The sequence below is a fragment of the Stigmatopora nigra genome, chromosome 16, assembly GCF_051989575.1.
Source record: "Stigmatopora nigra isolate UIUO_SnigA chromosome 16, RoL_Snig_1.1, whole genome shotgun sequence".
Classification (NCBI taxonomy): Eukaryota; Metazoa; Chordata; class Actinopteri; order Syngnathiformes; family Syngnathidae; genus Stigmatopora; species Stigmatopora nigra.
Window position 1 is genome coordinate 8372501 of NC_135523.1, and position 19492 is coordinate 8391992.

General features: G+C 33.6%; 1 protein-coding gene across 4 annotated transcripts in view; it reads left to right on the forward strand.

Annotated features, from left to right (window-relative positions):
* The window catches only part of ctnnd2a (catenin (cadherin-associated protein), delta 2a), a 182764-nt gene that overhangs the window by 67250 nt on the left and 96022 nt on the right, over positions 1-19492 (forward strand). For 3 of the 4 annotated variants that reach the window (XM_077735923.1, XM_077735920.1, XM_077735922.1), the window contains exons 4-6: positions 11576-11610; positions 11701-11805; positions 15632-15804. In XM_077735923.1, the coding sequence (XP_077592049.1) occupies positions 11576-11610; positions 11701-11805; positions 15632-15804 (313 nt within the window). The remainder of the gene's footprint in view (positions 1-11575; positions 11611-11700; positions 11806-15631; positions 15805-19492) is intronic. The other variant, XM_077735921.1, reaches the window with a different exon arrangement.

The window sequence follows — 19492 nt, forward strand, 5'->3', positions numbered from 1 at the left end:
CTCACCTCGCTGTTGGCCTTAACTATCTACTTTCTGTCTGCTTCTTTCAGTGTGGTTTCATTAGATACTCTGATCTGGTTCTTAAATTATATTTTTGCGATTTTGTAAATATATATATATATATATATATATATATATATATATATATATATATATATATATATATATATATATATATATATATATATATATATATATATATATATATATATATATATATATATATATATATATATATATATATATATATATATATATATATATATATATATATATATATGTATATGTATATGTATATGTATATGTATATGTATATGTATATGTATATGTATATGTATATGTATATGTATATGTATATGTATATGTATATGTATATGTATATGTATATGTATATGTATATGTATATGTATATGTATATGTATATGTGTATATGTGTATATGTGTATATGTGTATATGTGTATATGTGTATATGTGTATATGTGTATATGTGTATATGTGTATATGTGTATATGTGTATATGTGTATATGTGTATATGTGTATATGTGTATATGTGTATATGTGTATATGTGTATATGTGTATATGTGTATATGTGTATATGTGTATATGTGTATATGTGTATATGTGTATATGTGTATATGTGTATATGTGTATATGTGTATATGTGTATATGTGTATATGTGTATATGTGTATATGTGTATATGTGTATATGTGTATATGTGTATATGTGTATATGTGTATATGTGTATATGTGTATATGTGTATATGTGTATATGTGTATATGTGTATATGTGTATATGTGTATATGTGTATATGTGTATATGTGTATATGTGTATATGTGTATATGTGTATATGTGTATATGTGTATATGTGTATATGTGTATATGTGTATATGTGTATATGTGTATATGTGTATATGTGTATATGTGTATATGTGTATATGTGTATATGTGTATATGTGTATATGTGTATATGTGTATATGTGTATATGTGTATATGTGTATATGTGTATATGTGTATATGTGTATATGTGTATATGTGTATATGTGTATATGTGTATATGTGTATATGTGTATATGTGTATATGTGTATATGTGTATATGTGTATATGTGTATATGTGTATATGTGTATATGTGTATATGTGTATATGTGTATATGTGTATATGTGTATATGTGTATATGTGTATATGTGTATATGTGTATATGTGTATATGTGTATATGTGTATATGTGTATATGTGTATATGTGTATATGTGTATATGTGTATATGTGTATATGTGTATATGTGTATATGTGTATATGTGTATATGTGTATATGTGTATATGTGTATATGTGTATATGTGTATATGTGTATATGTGTATATGTGTATATGTGTATATGTGTATATGTGTATATGTGTATATGTGTATATGTGTATATGTGTATATGTGTATATGTGTATATGTGTATATGTGTATATGTGTATATGTGTATATGTGTATATGTGTATATGTGTATATGTGTATATGTGTATATGTGTATATGTGTATATGTGTATATGTGTATATGTGTATATGTGTATATGTGTATATGTGTATATGTGTATATGTGTATATGTGTATATGTGTATATGTGTATATGTGTATATGTGTATATGTGTATATGTGTATATGTGTATATGTGTATATGTGTATATGTGTATATGTGTATATGTGTATATGTGTATATGTGTATATGTGTATATGTGTATATGTGTATATGTGTATATGTGTATATGTGTATATGTGTATATGTGTATATGTGTATATGTGTATATGTGTATATGTGTATATGTGTATATGTGTATATGTGTATATGTGTATATGTGTATATGTGTATATGTGTATATGTGTATATGTGTATATGTGTATATGTGTATATGTGTATATGTGTATATGTGTATATGTGTATATGTGTATATGTGTATATGTGTATATGTGTATATGTGTATATGTGTATATGTGTATATGTGTATATGTGTATATGTGTATATGTGTATATGTGTATATGTGTATATGTGTATATGTGTATATGTGTATATGTGTATATGTGTATATGTGTATATGTGTATATGTATATATGTATATATGTATATATGTATATATGTATATATGTATATATGTATATATGTATATATGTATATATGTATATATGTATATATGTATATATGTATATATGTATATATGTATATATGTATATATGTATATATGTATATATGTATATATGTATATATGTATATATGTATATATGTATATATGTATATATGTATATATGTATATATGTATATATGTATATATGTATATATGTATATATGTATATATGTATATATGTATATATGTATATATGTATATATGTATATATGTATATATGTATATATGTATATATGTATATATGTATATATGTATATATGTATATATGTATATATGTATATATGTATATATGTATATATGTATATATGTATATATGTATATATGTATATATGTATATATGTATATATGTATATATGTATATATGTATATATGTATATATGTATATATGTATATATGTATATATGTATATATGTATATATGTATATATGTATATATGTATATATGTATATATGTATATATGTATATATGTATATATGTATATATGTATATATGTATATATGTATATATGTATATATGTATATATGTATATATGTATATATGTATATATGTATATATGTATATATGTATATATGTATATATGTATATATGTATATATGTATATATGTATATATGTATATATGTATATATATATATGTATATATGTATATATATATATATATATATATATATATATATATATATATATATATATATATATATATATATATATATATATATATATATATATATATATATATATATATATATATATATATATATATATATATATATATATATATATATATATATATATATATATATATATATATATATATATATATATATATATATATATATATATATATATATATATTCTTTTTTTAATAAATACAGTCATACCTTGAGATATGAGATACTTAGGGAAATAGGTAGATGAATCTCAATATCCCAACCGTTTGCATATCTATTGACAACATACAGTATATCATATCCTCAGTTCTCCATGCATGTCCCATCCATCTAAAACGCCCATGACAAAGATGATATAATCTTTATTGATTAAAAGATCAGAAATCATCCCACCCATTTTCTTATTGGATTTTTTTATTTTTTGCTTTCAAATGATGAATTGATTCCTTTCCAAGATGCCAAATGATATCAGAATAGTTTAATATGACCCGTTCTGATTAAATGTTCATGTGCCTGTCATTCACATTGTGAATATGAGGCTGTATAAATGAGCTTTGTTTATTCCTGTCCAGTCAGCAGCTGGTGACTCCAAGTCAGCGGTGAGGAGACCTTTAGGGCAGAAGTAGCATTGTATGTGTTTGTGTGTGCCATTGTGCTCCATGTACATCTGTGTGTATCCCTGTGCTGAGGGTAATCTGGGGTGTTTGGTTCATTAAACATGCAAATGAATGCTTATCTTCCCCCAACACCAGATATTGGTGCGAATAGATAAGAAGCAAGCATGGTTTAATGCCAAAGAAGCAGAAGCAGAAAAGTGAGTGGATCACTGCAACCAAAACATTAAAAGTGAATGGCACATGTTGACAAGGACAGTCCAAAAAGCACAGACCATGGAAAAAATCAGTTAGACAAATAATTCTAAAGATAGTTTCAGCCTATAAATTATATAACATAGAACCTTGATGCCTATTCACCAAATTTTTGTCTCTCCCGGGTACAAAGCAGCAACATGATGGATTGCGAATGTTTGCTTATTTGCATCATAAATTATTTTGGTTGCCCTAAAGGGCAATAGGTGCAAAACAGATGATGAATGTGCCAGGAATGTATAATAATAACAATGTCTATTTGTTTTTCACCCCCATTTCAAAAATGCTGAGTGTGCTCGGGTATGCTCAAGGTCTGACTGACTTAATTATGATACATTAAATGATCAGAGTCTATGAGAATCCTACTTAACTGTTTCAAATAGTGGTGCTTATATAACGACCATATAATGTCTTATATAATGACCTCCAAAGTTTATAGATGCATTAATCAAAAGTAGATTAGAAGGGGAAAGATATATAAAATATTTCTGGTCATATTGTTGATCGTGTGGTTTTCAGCTGAGTGCAATTTTTTTGTAGCTTGCCCTACTTACACTCCCCCCTCCTGTTTATTGCATTTATATTTTGTGTGTTAATTTTTAAAGTGTTTCAACTAGCTGTGGTGACAAAATGTCATGGAAAAATTGTCTTGTAGAGTCAAAAAGAAATTCAAATCACCAGAATGACTATCATGCGAATATTGCCAAACTTGTGAGTAGCTAAAAAAATGACCTCCACAAGAAGTATAATAATTGCATTCAACATTTTTCTAAAACTTGATTGTCACAATTTACCCCCTTTGGTGCTAATTACAATATCTAGCTGTTTGAAAACAAAATAAACTTTGGAGTTGCTTTAGAACTGGACTTCTCATTCAGCACCATTTTCTTTGAAGCATGTACTAGATATATACTAAAACATTAAACTACACAAAAGATGAGACAAAGGATTTAGAAGATTAATGCATTGAAAAATAGACTACAGTGTCCTCTATTTTACTTCTTGACATAGAATATATTCATATGCTTGACAAGATACTATAGAGGGTGTAGATTAAGACAATAAAACAGATTTTTTATGTGCTTTAAAAGAGAGGTTGGACATTGGGGCAGAGTGCTCCCAAACTCTTGATTCCACTTTTCACTGTGACTTTTAGTATGTTCAACAGATGCACCTTAATTTATTACTGTTCCAATAGTAACCCAGTCATTTTTTTTTTATATATTATCGAGTCGTAAAACTAAAATAGAATATAGCTCATACCATTTTATTTAAGGTATTTTGTTTAGATGCTTTGAGTAAACATCTACTTTTAGTTTTGTATAATTCCAAGAGTGCAGTTTTCTGTAATGGCTTTGCTGATGTCCTTGGCCAGTACCAGTGGGACCACTGGAGGCTACATGGCCTTAGATTGTCCCATGCTGATTGATTCCGTGTTCCTGAGGTGTACGTGATGACTGGCCTCTCACTTGCTGTGTTAAAACATTCACCATGGGAATCTGTATGTTCTATCTGGTCAGCATGTGGAAACCTTTGTCTGTCTTGGGTTTCCCTGGACAACACTCCTTACTGGGGATTTTGAGTGTGGAAGAAATCCGTGCTTAACTGTCAATTTAAGAATTTAAAGCCAAACATCCACCAAACAATCGTAGTTTGGTTTATTTAGTTATACTGTATTGAAGTAAATTGAATTGAATGCTTTTATTGTCATTGTACAAGTGCACTAATCCCTCATTTTTCGTGGATAGAGCATTGCTGCGATAATCAAAAAGTATTATCACCCCTATTAGTATTACATACATACTACATGTTTTCGCGCCTATACAAAATATACCATTGTGTTGTACAAGTCAATGATACAGTTGAAAATACACATATACATGTTTGTGCATCTTGGGAGCACCTGTGTATCACAGGTGTATTTTTGTGACAAATCTCCTTTCTCCCTATCTTCTCCTGACTATTTGAGCAAGATTGGAAATCAGTTTTCCCCTTTTCCTTGCTTAATATGGTATTTACATCGAATAACACTGGCCAAAGCCCTTTTTATGGCAGTGTGTCATGCAGCACAAAATACATTTATGGCTTTTTTTATACCCCTTAACGTTGTGTTCTCTAATACTACAGTAATGACGTACTGAGAAATTACGGTGGTGCGTGACGTGGCTCCAGTTTGGCTCATTAGCTGATAGAAAACTAACTGGTGTTTGAGAAGCAGGCGAAATGAACCAATGAATCATGAGTGACAGCACTCTCGTTGTTTTACTCGAAAGGGGGTATGACTGGATCAAATCAGAATTGTCATGCGATCTACCAATAGTACTTCACTGGCAATTGACTGGTAGATCGGTATCAAAGTGAACACCAATGTTAAACTCTTTACCATGGGTGTTCATTACGTCTATCGCCATGTACTATCGGTAGATTGCCTGCGAGTACGATTTAATTCAGTCTGTGAGTTTCCTTCGGTCCTGAACATTTGTACCGCAACGTCACAATGTGCCCACTGCAATACCCCCACTGCAACACTCCCCCTTTTTTGAACACGTATGTGCATGCCTCTTTTAACAATCACTAGGCTCATCAGGCTCTTTCTTAGGTATGGTGCTGACAGTCTTAGCTAACATAAATGACCTGTCACAGCTGCTTATTAAGCCGTTCCTTTGATGTTGAACAGAGAAAAAACTTTCCGCATTTTTGCTTCATTTCGGCACTCTATGTTGGTAATGAGACATGTCTCAGCTGCCCACCCTCCAAAATCAAGTTCTTCAGCCACCCTAACCCATGACTTATTTTAATAAACCAAGGTCTAATGACTCTGGTTAATAGCTCATGGCAGTTTCACATTGTGTCAACATGTATGCTTTGTGCTTTTCTGCCAATTTATCAATTTCACACTTAAGCTATGTCGAGGTTATTGTCAAAACATTGTGATATCATTTGGTGGGTGATTGCATCTCCTTTTGAGAAGAGAGCACTATAATTCACAAATAGCTGCACCCTGCCATTCCCAGATGGCTTCTGCATATATATGTATGGTTTTGGATGGAGTTGTTGAGTTACTCTAGACCAGACGTGATGATATATTGTGATGGCTAGACCGGCCAGCGTCTCTCCCACTACTTAATTAAAAGCTTCGATTCCAGGGTTTCACTGCCTGTCAAATCCCATCCTTCTCATCTATCAGCCTCATACAGCTTTGAATGCATTCCCATATACTGTATCCATGAATTCATGTGTGTAGCTTTATCACATTTTACACCTACACAACTCCCCACTGTGTGTTATTTGTGTTCCAAAATGTTATTTGTCTCCATGTTGTGATACATTTGCTGTCTATCCCTTAGTTACACTAGAGAAATGTGCAGCATGAGTGATAGGTTAACAGCAAATGACTCTGTTATAGTTTTCACACTGAGTATATTTGGTTTTGATGGAGAGAGTGATGGATTGAATAATAGTGTGTATCCATTAAATTTGCTCTTGGGCATTGTGAGCAAATTTGGCCTGTTGGAATTCAGAGTGATGAAATAACTTGAAAACTTTTTTTAATTCCTTTTTTGATTTGTTTTATGAGAAGGTGGGATGACACCAATATTTGTATATCGGAGCTTCTGTCAGGAGATATAGTGGGTGGACTTTGCCTGTTCTTTTTGGCGTTTTGAAACAAATAACTGATATATAAGCATCCATACGTTAGATTACCCGCAGTGGGTTGATTTATTTAGGTTGCCTCAGCCTCCAAACTTCAGGATCCAACCAAGACATCAAACTGCTTCTCTTTTGTTTCAGCCAGTGTGCATTGCAACGTGACTGCATGTGCGTGAGCAGTTATTAGCAAGAGATCCGCTTTGTAAAATTGCAATAGTCATTAGACTAGAGTCCACCAAATTTTAACTAAGGATGAAATATTTTGTGCAAAAATCAATGATTTCCCCAAATATTAGATTTTAGTGCAATCATATTTTTACTTGTATGGCATGATAGCAGATCAAATCATCTAAACATCTAAATGAAGGCCCAGTGGTTATTGGAGCAGCATCACTTCTGAAATTGAGGTTTCAATTCAGAGTAGGTTCCAACCTTCCTATGTTGAGTGTATATGGTATCCCTGGGCTTGCGTGGGTACACGACAGTTTGCTACCACATTACAAAAACATGCATGGTATGCTGGTGAACACAAATTGCCCTGAGGTAAGAGTGTGAGTGTGAAAGGTTGTCTGTCTCCTTGCTCCCTGCAATTGGCTGGCCACCAATTTAGTGTCTCCCCTGCTTGGTGCCCATAGTTGGCTGGGTCAAATACGAGCACTCCCCGCAATCCAAGACAAGCGATGTAAAATGGAATGAATAAATAACTAATGCCAATACACTTAAAGAGATATCTATCAGTCTTTATGGATATAGATATACATAGATATAGAGATAGAGGTATATATATATATATATATATATATATATATATATATATATATATATATATATATATATATATATATATATATATATATATATATATATATATATATATATATATATATATATATATATATATATATATATATATATATATATATATATATATAGAAAGAGAGAGAGAGGTATTGTGTATATATAGAGGTATGTGTGTATATAAATAGAGGTATGTGTGTATATAAATAGAGGTATGTGTGTGTATATATATGTATATATTTTTTTATTTTTTTTCTATCAATGTATATGTATCTATATTAGCTTGACAGTTCGTCACAGGTGCCTCCTACGGGTAGAGAATCATTCCAACATTGATGACAAGGTTGCTGTCAGCCTTTGTTTTTTTGTTTTATGCAGTACTCAGTAATGTGTGGTGGTGACAGCTCATGAAACTATTTAAATTTTGCCCTATTTTTGTGTTTATGATTGGCAAGACAATGTTGTCTTTGTCAACAGTAATTATTTTGAAATGTAACTGAAATAAGTTTACTCTTGCTGTGAATTTGTCAGCTTGTTCAGTTTTACTCCGTGTAGGCAAAGTTATGTGTTTAGCAGACCTGTGCATGGCCATTTCATATGCAAATGTGTTCTGCTATGGTAATACTAAGACAATTTAGTGTTTACATCACCTTGTAATAAACCATTTCTAAGAAAAACTACTTCCGTTTGTTTGTGCAACCACACATTTTTCTGTGAGCACAATTACAACTTTACATTTTTGTACTGCAATGATACAACCATTGCTTGGGTACATGTTGCTGGTGAATTATGTTCGTACAGATCATTTCACAATCTGTGATAGTGTAGGTCAACCGTTGGTCTAACTGCTATAATACATCTTTGCAATAAACAAAATATCCTAACCTAAGTTCAATGCATTTATGACTGCAATTAAGAGACTAGTGCACTTACAAGTTGTTTGCAAATATTAAGGAGCTATTATAGATATTGTGGATTTAATTTTGTGGTCATACTGTACTCTGTCCATACTAATGTTGTGGAAGCATTATAATAGATGAAAATGTGCACGTTACCTCAAATTTTCACACTAGTGGAAGTTTGTGAGGAAAGATGCACTGTTCAAATGTTTTCGGTGAAACTGTCAGCACCACGCTACATTGTTTTCTTTATGGGTGGAAATGTCCTTTTTTGTTACAGCTGTCAGTAGATTTCAGTCAAGACTTTGACAAGATGATTTCTTTTCTAGCCTGAGCAATTCAACTGTCAAAATTCACAAAAGTTTGTCTTGAACCTGACTGGGAACAAAATTCTGCCCCGCCAAAAAGTAGACACGTACATTTTGCACATTACAGTTATCACATCACTGTCACGTCCTTCCTTTGTACTTAGCAAACCGAAAAAAATATTGTGTGAAAGATCCACACAAATTTACGTAAACTCGAAGACAAACGAATCTTTGGACTGAAATAAATAATGATTAATTTTACACAGGCGAGAAAATAATTAATAGGCACAATTTATTGAAAATGAGCATTTTCTAAGGACATTTTGATTAGTTGTATAGTCACACTGGAAACGTTGAATTGCCTGCGCACTCGTGATGTGTGAAAATACATAACCATGCAGTACCTTTTTTCTAACGCCACCGTTACCCTATGACCTTTGGCGTACCAACATACTCAACTGTGTACCAATACTTGGTAGTAGTCACTAACACAGACTTTATAGGAAGCCAAATTTGTTTAAATTACACGTCTGTGCCAAATTGCAAAAATTACTGCAAGAAACACCATCCATTTTATTTCCTTCTAATGTTTAGCAATGTGATTACTGTTCAGACGAACATGAATGTACAGCTCACATTTCATTAATATAAAGTACATCAAACCAAAAGAAAAATCATTTATCCATATGCCTTTTCACACACTTGCATTCAGTAAGAACAAATTCATTTGACTTTGCACCTCTGAACACACTGTTTGTGATGTACAATTTTAACAATTAACCTAGTATTTTTTTTACCTGCAGAAAGCATTTCTAATCGGTTTGTGAGTTTACATCTGAAACTTAAAGGCATAAAGCCAAAATTCAGAATGAAATAAGTCAATTTTACTGTATTTTAGTGTCAATTCTGGTGACACAAACATATTGCATTTTTCTTCACAGACCTGCAACACAGTCCAACTCAGTAAAATCTCATTTAGCTTTAGGCATTTGTCATTTCATATTCCTCTCGCGTCTATTTTAAAGAACCTGTGCATTATTAAAACACCACTCTGAACATAAAACCATAGATAATACAGTGTACAAATCCAGTCATCATATAACTTACATTCCCCACATATCCATTTTATTGAATCAAAGCACGAAACAATGAACAAAATAAATAAATAAACAGACAAAAGAATATAAAATAATGCTTTTCTCTAGCAGCCACTGCAATGCGCACAAGCGTATTATCTATAACCATTTCTGATTGGTCTGCAAACCAGGAAGGTGAGGGTAATTTCTGATTCCCGAATAGTTTTGTCATTTAGATGATAGAACGTCAAGAAAAGCAAAAACAAATCAAGTTTTTTTGTCGGTTAATGGTTAATTAAATTAATTAGGACATCAATTCTCTGTATACAACTTCACACTGATGAGATTTTGGGAATTATGTAAATGCTAACACATCCATAAATGTAGGCATTCAGAACTTTTCACTCATTTTATTCAGTATGATGCTGAGTTTTTTTGGTAGTATTGGGGATTTCGTTCAACCACCTTGAGTTATTTCGACAGCTATCTAGTTGAGCATGAATCATCACCATCAATGGTAGTTTGGGCCAAATCTGGATTACGTTTTCCTTGCCAGTTTTTGTCTAATACCAATGCCGTATGTTAAAAACAAATTGGTGTAATAATCAGAAATATACTTGGTTATTTCAACAGATGTCCATCCTTGGGTTATTTTTTGCCTATTTTGTTTTTTTTTTATTTGTGTGACTTGTCCTTGTGGTCAAACAATGCTTTCACTGGTTGACATCTGCCCTTTTGTGTCCTCAGCCAATCCCTGTCTTTAGTGTCACCCACCTGTTTCTTGTTATCTCGTCAACCCCAGTCTATTTAAACCTGTTGTCATTTTTTTGCCCATTTTTGGATTGCCCCGGTCAGAATCTGGTCACGTCATGGCATCCCCACCATGTTTGTTTTAGCTCTTTTGCTGTTTGCGGGAAACATTAATAGTTAGCAAATCTTGTTAAACTATTCTAGATGATATGAAAAAGGTTGACGGAATGGGAGGCTGTGATTGGCCTTCAAGACATCTGACAAAATGGACTATGACCAGCTGGAATTTACAGTTCCCATTGGACAAGAATTACTTGTGTATATATATTATATATATATTTTTTGCAAAAAAAAATAACAATCATTATTTATTTGCTTGCAGTTCAGCAGATGATCAGTTTCGCTGGAATGCTCAAGGTAATTAAGACAATATTTATATTGAAGATCAAGTATATATTCTTTACAATTCAAGAATCATTGATAGTTTTTTCCCCTCTATTTTCTCAGCAGATGGACAAAAAGATATTGAGGATGAATTGACTACTGGTTTGGAGTTGGTGGATTCCTGCATTCGCTCCCTCCAGGAGTCAGGAATTCTTGATGGTGTCGAACGTAAGTATGCTTTGTGTGTGGGTGTGCCTTTCTGTATCTTCATGGGTGACAGGGGATTTTAATAGGTTCTGGTTGAATCGTAATTATTATTCACACTGCTGTGATCTTGCCACACCTCAAAGCAGACCTTGAACCAAAACAAAGCACGCTTCCAAAATCCTAGAAAAAAACATCAGGAATTCCCCACCCCCACATTTGTTCTCGTGTTCATTTGTAGGGAGGAAATAATTGTGTATGCGTTTTCATTTTATTCCAACTCCTAAAAGATTCCAGTCTCGTTGTCCTTAGGAGATCTTCATGAATGAACCACAATGATTTGTTTTAATCATAATTACAAAACAACAATAATAACATATGTCTCTTTCAGCATAAATTTGTGAATTTGGTCAGAATAATTAAAGTACAATATATTTGGGTATTTAGCAATCTAACTATGTAAAATGATGTCAGTAATGCAGCTGTCACAAAATATATTTTTAGATTAGATCATACTTTGTTCTATCCAATTTAATTTATAATGTTAAAAATAAATGAAATCTAACCAAATGAATGGATTTACTGGTATTTGAAACCTAGAGTATCTGAGTAGTCTATACATGTTTTTTTGCAATCATAGATACGATAAATGTATTGTATGATTATGATAGGACATGGTATTGTTAGGTTTGTCATATTTTCATATCTGTTGTATTCAGATAAGAAATAGTTTATAGAGAGAGATTTGTGAGAGATCATTTGAAACGTGTGTCTGATGGAAATAATGGTATAAGAGAGTGAACACTCCTTTTGTGATCCTCCACCTTTTTTTTTTGCAAATACACTTCCACCACCATCTCATTGTGTGGGTGCCGATTAATCCAATTCATTATGCAGTGAATGTGACATGATATTAAATAATGATACATCATTGTAAAAAGTTACCGTATTTTCTCGCATATTGACCGCCTCCGCGTGTGAGCTGTACCTTTTAAAATTGCCCTAAAATCGTTGAATTTTACGATTTATACACCTCGATATTCATAGTTTTAACGGAGTACAAATGTGTTTAGGGCTTATATTCGAGAAAATACGTTAAATTGTATAATATGTTGACATTTGAATGGCATACTTTTAAAATGCTTAAAAATGTTTAACTGTTAAAAATCTTTCAGTCACGGCCATAATTTATTTTTGGTGGTGTTGATTGCCATTCCCAGACAAACAAATGCATACACTTGCTTCTTATAATGTGTGCATGTAATACATTTATCGTCACTCGTACAATACCAAATGTATGACCACCATATTCTCAGCAGCCCACACTTAACGCATATTGTGAAACAAATACCTACTGTTCATTTTTTCCCCCCCTATGGTAACACCAAAGCTCTCTTTGACGGCTCTGGGAGTTAAGGCTCATGCAAAGTAATAGTTAATAATTCATGACAAGCAAGGGATTGCATGGGAATGGAATAAGACAAGTGTTTTGCGAAGGAAGGAAACTGAGGAGGTTGATCTCAGTTTGCAGTGAGAATGCCATCGGATAACAGAGACTGGGAAATTAGACTACTTTTATTTTTCTAGTGTAGGCACTTATGGTGGGCTTTAAAAGGGCGCTCAGTTTATCTTTTCGTCGTCATTGTCTGTAGGCCTTTTCCTGAAAAATAAACGGTGGACTCAGAACACCTGTCTACCACAGAGGCTTCGGAAAAAATATGGATGTTTTCATGGAAAAATGTACTTTGAATCAAATTAAAATATCAAGAGTATGTTTTTGTTTTTCTGTATAATCGGAGCATGTTTATTTTCAATTAATTCATCTTCCATACCGTGTATTGCCATAATGGTTTCTGGATCATCTCCCAGTATACTTTGAGTGAATAGCAGACTACACCCTAGACTGGTCTAGAATTACAAACTCAAATCCTACATAGTTGGAGACATCTAAAATTGTTTGGAAAAAGTTTTCTCTGAATTCTGCATTGTTGAGCATGTGCTACTGAGCCACACCATGGTTTCGTTGGTGCTCTTTTAGCAGCTTTGACGTAGCGCACTGGATTTCTGTAAGAACTAAACTTGGTGAACTTGTCATGCTCAGCCTCAAATTGTTCTTACATGGTGGCACCAAACAGCACACAGAAAATAATTTGTAATAAAACCCCATTCGTGCTTGACTAACTCGACTAGAATGGCCAGTGGCATAGCAGCTTCCTTCCAGCAACTCCCCACAGAGTTCAAAGGGAGAAAAAAAGGTCATGGTTTATAGACTAAAAAATATGGTCTAACATTTGATAAACATGATACCATTACCTTCCAGCAAGTTTTTTTTCCTTTTCTTCTTGACTGTGCAGGAAGTAATTGAACTTCTTTTCTTGATTTTTTGTATTTTGGATTGTTTTCAAAAGTTGCTTAATAGATTTGTGGTCAGAGGTTAGAAACATCTTATATCAAAATCATATCTATCCATTTTTTTCTTTATTAATTTCCCACATAAGGGTTGTTGTTGTGTAAGCACAATACACCCTTGACTTTATGCTTGTCTTGTGGGATGTTTTATTGACATATATGGCTTACTTTTAAATATTACTTAGAATATGTTGTAATTCCACTTTTTCCTGTCTATCTAGAGCTAACCATTAACCACTGTGGAGCCATTGCAAGCATTTCATTAAAATGGTGCATCCACCATGAAGGTGTAATTAAGCACATCACAAACATATCAGTCTTTTTGTCAGAAATGAAAAGAGACAGCGAGGGAGTAAAAATAGTTGCCTAATGAAATATATATGAGGGATGGGAGCACAAGTCACAGACCTAACTGCCCTTGAATAAAACACAATGTGATATAAACACAAATGCACTCATCCACACCACTGGCTATTGAGAGATTTGCTGACAGTGACCTATTTAGTGTCAATCACATTTCATAATACACCCATTAGCCACATCATACATGTTCACTAATCATATTCAGTTCTATACATTTTATCGGACGTTATTATAATAAAGGTTCTGTTCTTAATGTTTGATACTTGAATAAAATTGTGATTTTTAGCAACATATTTGAGCAGAGCAGTTTTAAAATAAAACTAAAAATACTAAATCAAGTTTTTGTATTTTAAATCAGAACATTGCACTTATTTTAAAGGCAGAATCTTTTTTCTATTTATCAGATGTATCTAAGTAGGCCACGTAAGTGTGTATATGTGTGAACACTGATGCTCAAGTGTTTGCTTTTTGTCTTCATTAGTATGTTAGCTACATATTTGTATATTATTTTATATTGTTATTATTGGGTTAGTGCTATTAAACAATTGGGATTACCAAGCACTGTTTGCCATGAAAGCTGAAAAGGTATCTTTAAAGTATTTTTCCCTCCAATTGTAAAATGGGTACATTGTAAAGAAGGTTCAAGAAGAGGTTTCTTTAAATTAATGGTTTCAAAAAAGTTTTAACATGGGAGGAAACATATCCAGTTGTTTCGTCTGTTGCAACTTCTTTTCAGCCTTCCTCTTCCTCATCCTCATTCTCCCATGTTCTCTGTTCCTCTGTTTCTCTTTCCCTCTGCTAATAAATTATGTATGCCATCTCCAACTCACGGAGTACTGCACTGCTGCACTATCTTCTCTAAATTGCTCTCTCTCTCTCCCCTTCTCTCACTTCCCTATTTTTCTCTTCTCTTTTTTACTCTCCTTCATCCCTCACTACTCTTTGAATTGCCCCCCGGTCTTTCTCACTATTCGCTCTCTCTCTTTCTGTCTCTCTTTCTCTCTATGTATATGCATACATGCACATTGGCATCACAAACTCTACCCCCCATCCAAGTGACTCCTGTCTCCATCCGTAGGACCGACGCTCCTCTCCCAGAGTTCCTTGCAGCTCAACTCCACCCCGGAGGCTTCGCTCCAGTACTCTGCCAGCTACCATAGCAACCAGACCCTCGCCCTTAGCGACAACATCTCTGCAGGATCTCCTCAGCGCAGTGGGCAGGTTGGAGGAGCTGTGCACAGCTATAACCAGGTAGGATATGCTGCAATGTTACAAGATGCTCAGTTTAAAGACAACAACATGAATGGATCTTATTTCGTGAGCACTTGCCTTTTAGTTTTTTACAAGTTAGACCAGTTGAGGGATTAAATTGAAGACCCTGCATGAAGTTTGACAGTGAGATGTTATGGCTTTTCTTGTTGCTTTTGTTGTGTCCTTCAAATGAAAAAAACGTAGTTTGCAGATAAATATTGAAAGCATGCCACTTATTGTGCAGGCATTTTTTAAGTTTTCAAACACAGTTAAAGCTGTTTTTAAAAATGAAGGTAATACGATGCTCACCCACTCACAATTAAGAGTAATCAAAAGCAACCCCGCGAGTTTTGTGTTTACAAGTTACAGTGAAATAAAGCTGCAAGTGAAGGCCAATCATAATCACAGCAGTCTGGTAATGAAGAGTAATGGAGTAAGTCAAGATTTCAAAGGTGATATATTATCATCATAAAAGCGCTTATTTGCCCACAAGGGGCCTCTCAAACAGATGCTCAAATGCCTCCATTTATTATCAGCTTCGATTTTGTTTTATCATTTTTTTTAAAGATATAAGTGACTTAATTCTTCATGACATTATATCCGAGTTCATTAGGTTTCCAGGGTTTTAATTTCTACTGATGTCTCAATAGTGTCATTTTTCCACATAATTATAAATTGCCATATTAGTGCCATGGTGGTGCTTTCCGTTTTTTTTTCAATCTCCTCTGTCTTCTTGCCTCACCATCGTTGTCTGAATGTGTGCGGCTTTATGTGTAATCGCCTCTCATGTTTTGGCCTTGTCAATGTAATTGGGCCAGAGCTGTCAGCGAGGGTCATGAATTCACTTTTTCACAAGCTATTGCTGAATATCCATGGATAGGTGAAGCCCACAGGCATGCAAACTACGTAGATGCTTTTAATGCCACGTAATTGTAGCACTGTTTCTATTTGGTAGCACACAACCCAGTGATTGCTTTTTATAATTTTGGTAAGGCGTGTAAATTTGTATATTTGAAGTTTGAAGACAGCACCATTTTTGGAGTGAAATAAAACGAGCTCCATGTTGGTGCTCTTCTGGAGGGTATTTATAACCCTGAGAGTCTTTTGTTTAATAATACATGGCTACATGGCACCTCAACTACTTCAGTGTTTTAGTGGCAGAAGCGGTACTGCAAAGGTGTCAACCAACGCAATAGGGAACACCGTTTATTTTGCTCACCAATCATTTATTTGCCATCTTATTGAGTTGTCCATCGATTACAAGACTTTATTTAACATTTTCAATTTTCTAAAATCGTTATCTGGCTACAGTTTTGGGTCCTGATTATAATTTCTCTTGGCAATTGGCTTTGTAAATTAACTACTCCAAGGTCCCATGAGTCATATTAGAGTTAACAAATGTATAGTTAGAACAGCTACCTGTCGGTGTAGTGGTTCTCTTTCCTAACTTTGGTGGGGGCAGGAGAGGGCTCAATTCCGGCTGGTGGCGGTATGATTGTGAGTACGAATGGTCGTCTGTTTCTTTGTGTGCCCTACCTGACTGGCAATCAGTCTAAGGTGTAGTCTGCCCTTTGCCTGAAGTTAACTGGGACAGGCTCCAGAAACTCGCGTTACCCTTACAAGGATGCGGTATGGAATATGAATGAATATAGTTATATCAATAAAGGGGTTTCAACATGTCCAGGTTTGAAACGGTCTCCCATGCAGTCAACTATAATAGGGTGTTGCTCAGCTTGCAGACCCACATGAGAAGTCTTTTAGAAAATTCATGAATAAAAAAAATTAGAATGAAATCCAGATTGTATGAAAACGAGAGTAATCTAGAATTGGGCTAACATAAGATTGGTACTGATGCAAACTGAATAGATAAAACACATTCTTAGATAATGCTTCTATGACAGAAGAAACATTATGTCTTGCACATTTTGTATCTTAGTTCGACTTGTTCTATCCCATATTTGGAATGCGAATAAAGTATGATGGCACTGTCTCAACGTAATTCACAACCAGCAGCAGTTTGCTAAATTCAGTTAATGACAATTATACTTGTAAAAAGGCTTCAAACTATTCATTGCCACTCCTAAATCAAGTTTACTGTCAATCTAGTACATGTAAAACAAATAACCTCATCTACTTTCTTGAAAACAACCAAGTTTTCTAGCTTTGAAGCCCGCTATTTTAATGCTCATACTAAATAACATCTATATTGTAGTTTTTGCTTAGTTTTGTACTGCTGATCTCACACAAACTGTACAGCAACACATGTAGACAAACAATATAGCTGTACTTCAGTCATATTACCAGCACACTGTTTGTGCACCTCTGTTCTTATATTTTATTTACTACTACTATTAATTGAGGAGAAATAGGAAAGTAGAATTTAGTTTTGCGAGCCAAGGTAAAACAATGCAAGTGCTCCAAGGTGACTCAGGGACTGTGTGCTTGCATCATGGTGCATTATAGCTGTTCGGTGAGTAATAATGTATCTGGATCACCTTTACAGCTTTAAGTATCAACATAAGGCTGTTTGGCTCAGCTGAACACTGGCATATGTCCTTTCCCTCCCACAGCTTTGTGCAAAAACTGAGGCTGTGTTCTCATGAGCATTTAGAAAAGAACCTGTGCCAAATGGTGGAACTTGTCTATGGTAACACCTGCCACAACCAACATCTCATTGGTGTTTTGTAGAACAAAGATGCAGATTATTCATAGTTTAGCCTATATTATGATACTTGCTGGTATCTTACCATGGGACTGTTTTTTTCCCCGACAGTTTATTTGAAGTTATTAATGTCTGTATTTGACATTGATTGCACACTTAAGGTTGTAGGACACCCTGTTAATACTAAGAAAACAGGTAGTTGCAGTCCTGTATGTAAAGTGTACAAGATCATTAACAACCAGAGCATGCTGTAGTTGCTGTTGTGTGGTGACTCACAACGTGTATTCAAATTTTGTAATGTTGAATTTGTGTTGGAGTTGTACATAGTGCTGGAATATGCAAGGATATGCTACAAAAATATCAAAAACAAGTAATGAATAGTGAATAAACACACTAAAATGTCAATATACTTAAACAAAGAAAAGACTCAGAATGAAGTTACTGTTCTAAAAGGTGGGCCCCAGCAAAAATAAAAGAAAGTGACAGGATATACAAGAAACAGTGAACCAAATCACTGAACAAAAAAGGCTGAAAGAAATCACGGTACAAAGTACAAACAAATTGACAAAACAGTGAGAATCAACTGGACAAGGCTGGATTGGGTGGAATAAGCTGAGTTGAGTTTTCTCACCAGCCTTCACCTCTGCTTAAGTGAGATTTTTCCAACTTGAGGCTAGAACTGTGCCTGCGGTCTTCCGGTTCCTCACAATGGAAACTGAAATATCTGACCTATCTTTTTGCATTATTCTTCGAAGTCATGAGACTTCATATTGTCTTGAGGCCCCCATGATGTTACCCTTCAAAAAATGCAAAGTAAATAAAAATGGGTATCTTAAATCCAATTTCTCATTAAGGGCTTTGTAGATGAGATTACCAAAACAAACTGTGTTACAATAACCGCATGCTAGTTGAATTCCAATCAAGAAACATCAAGTGTACACAAATTCAGCGACCTGGCATAGCTGTTTAAATAATGATTGCACACATTCATTAACTGCTCTAAATCATTTCCCTCTTTTCAAATGC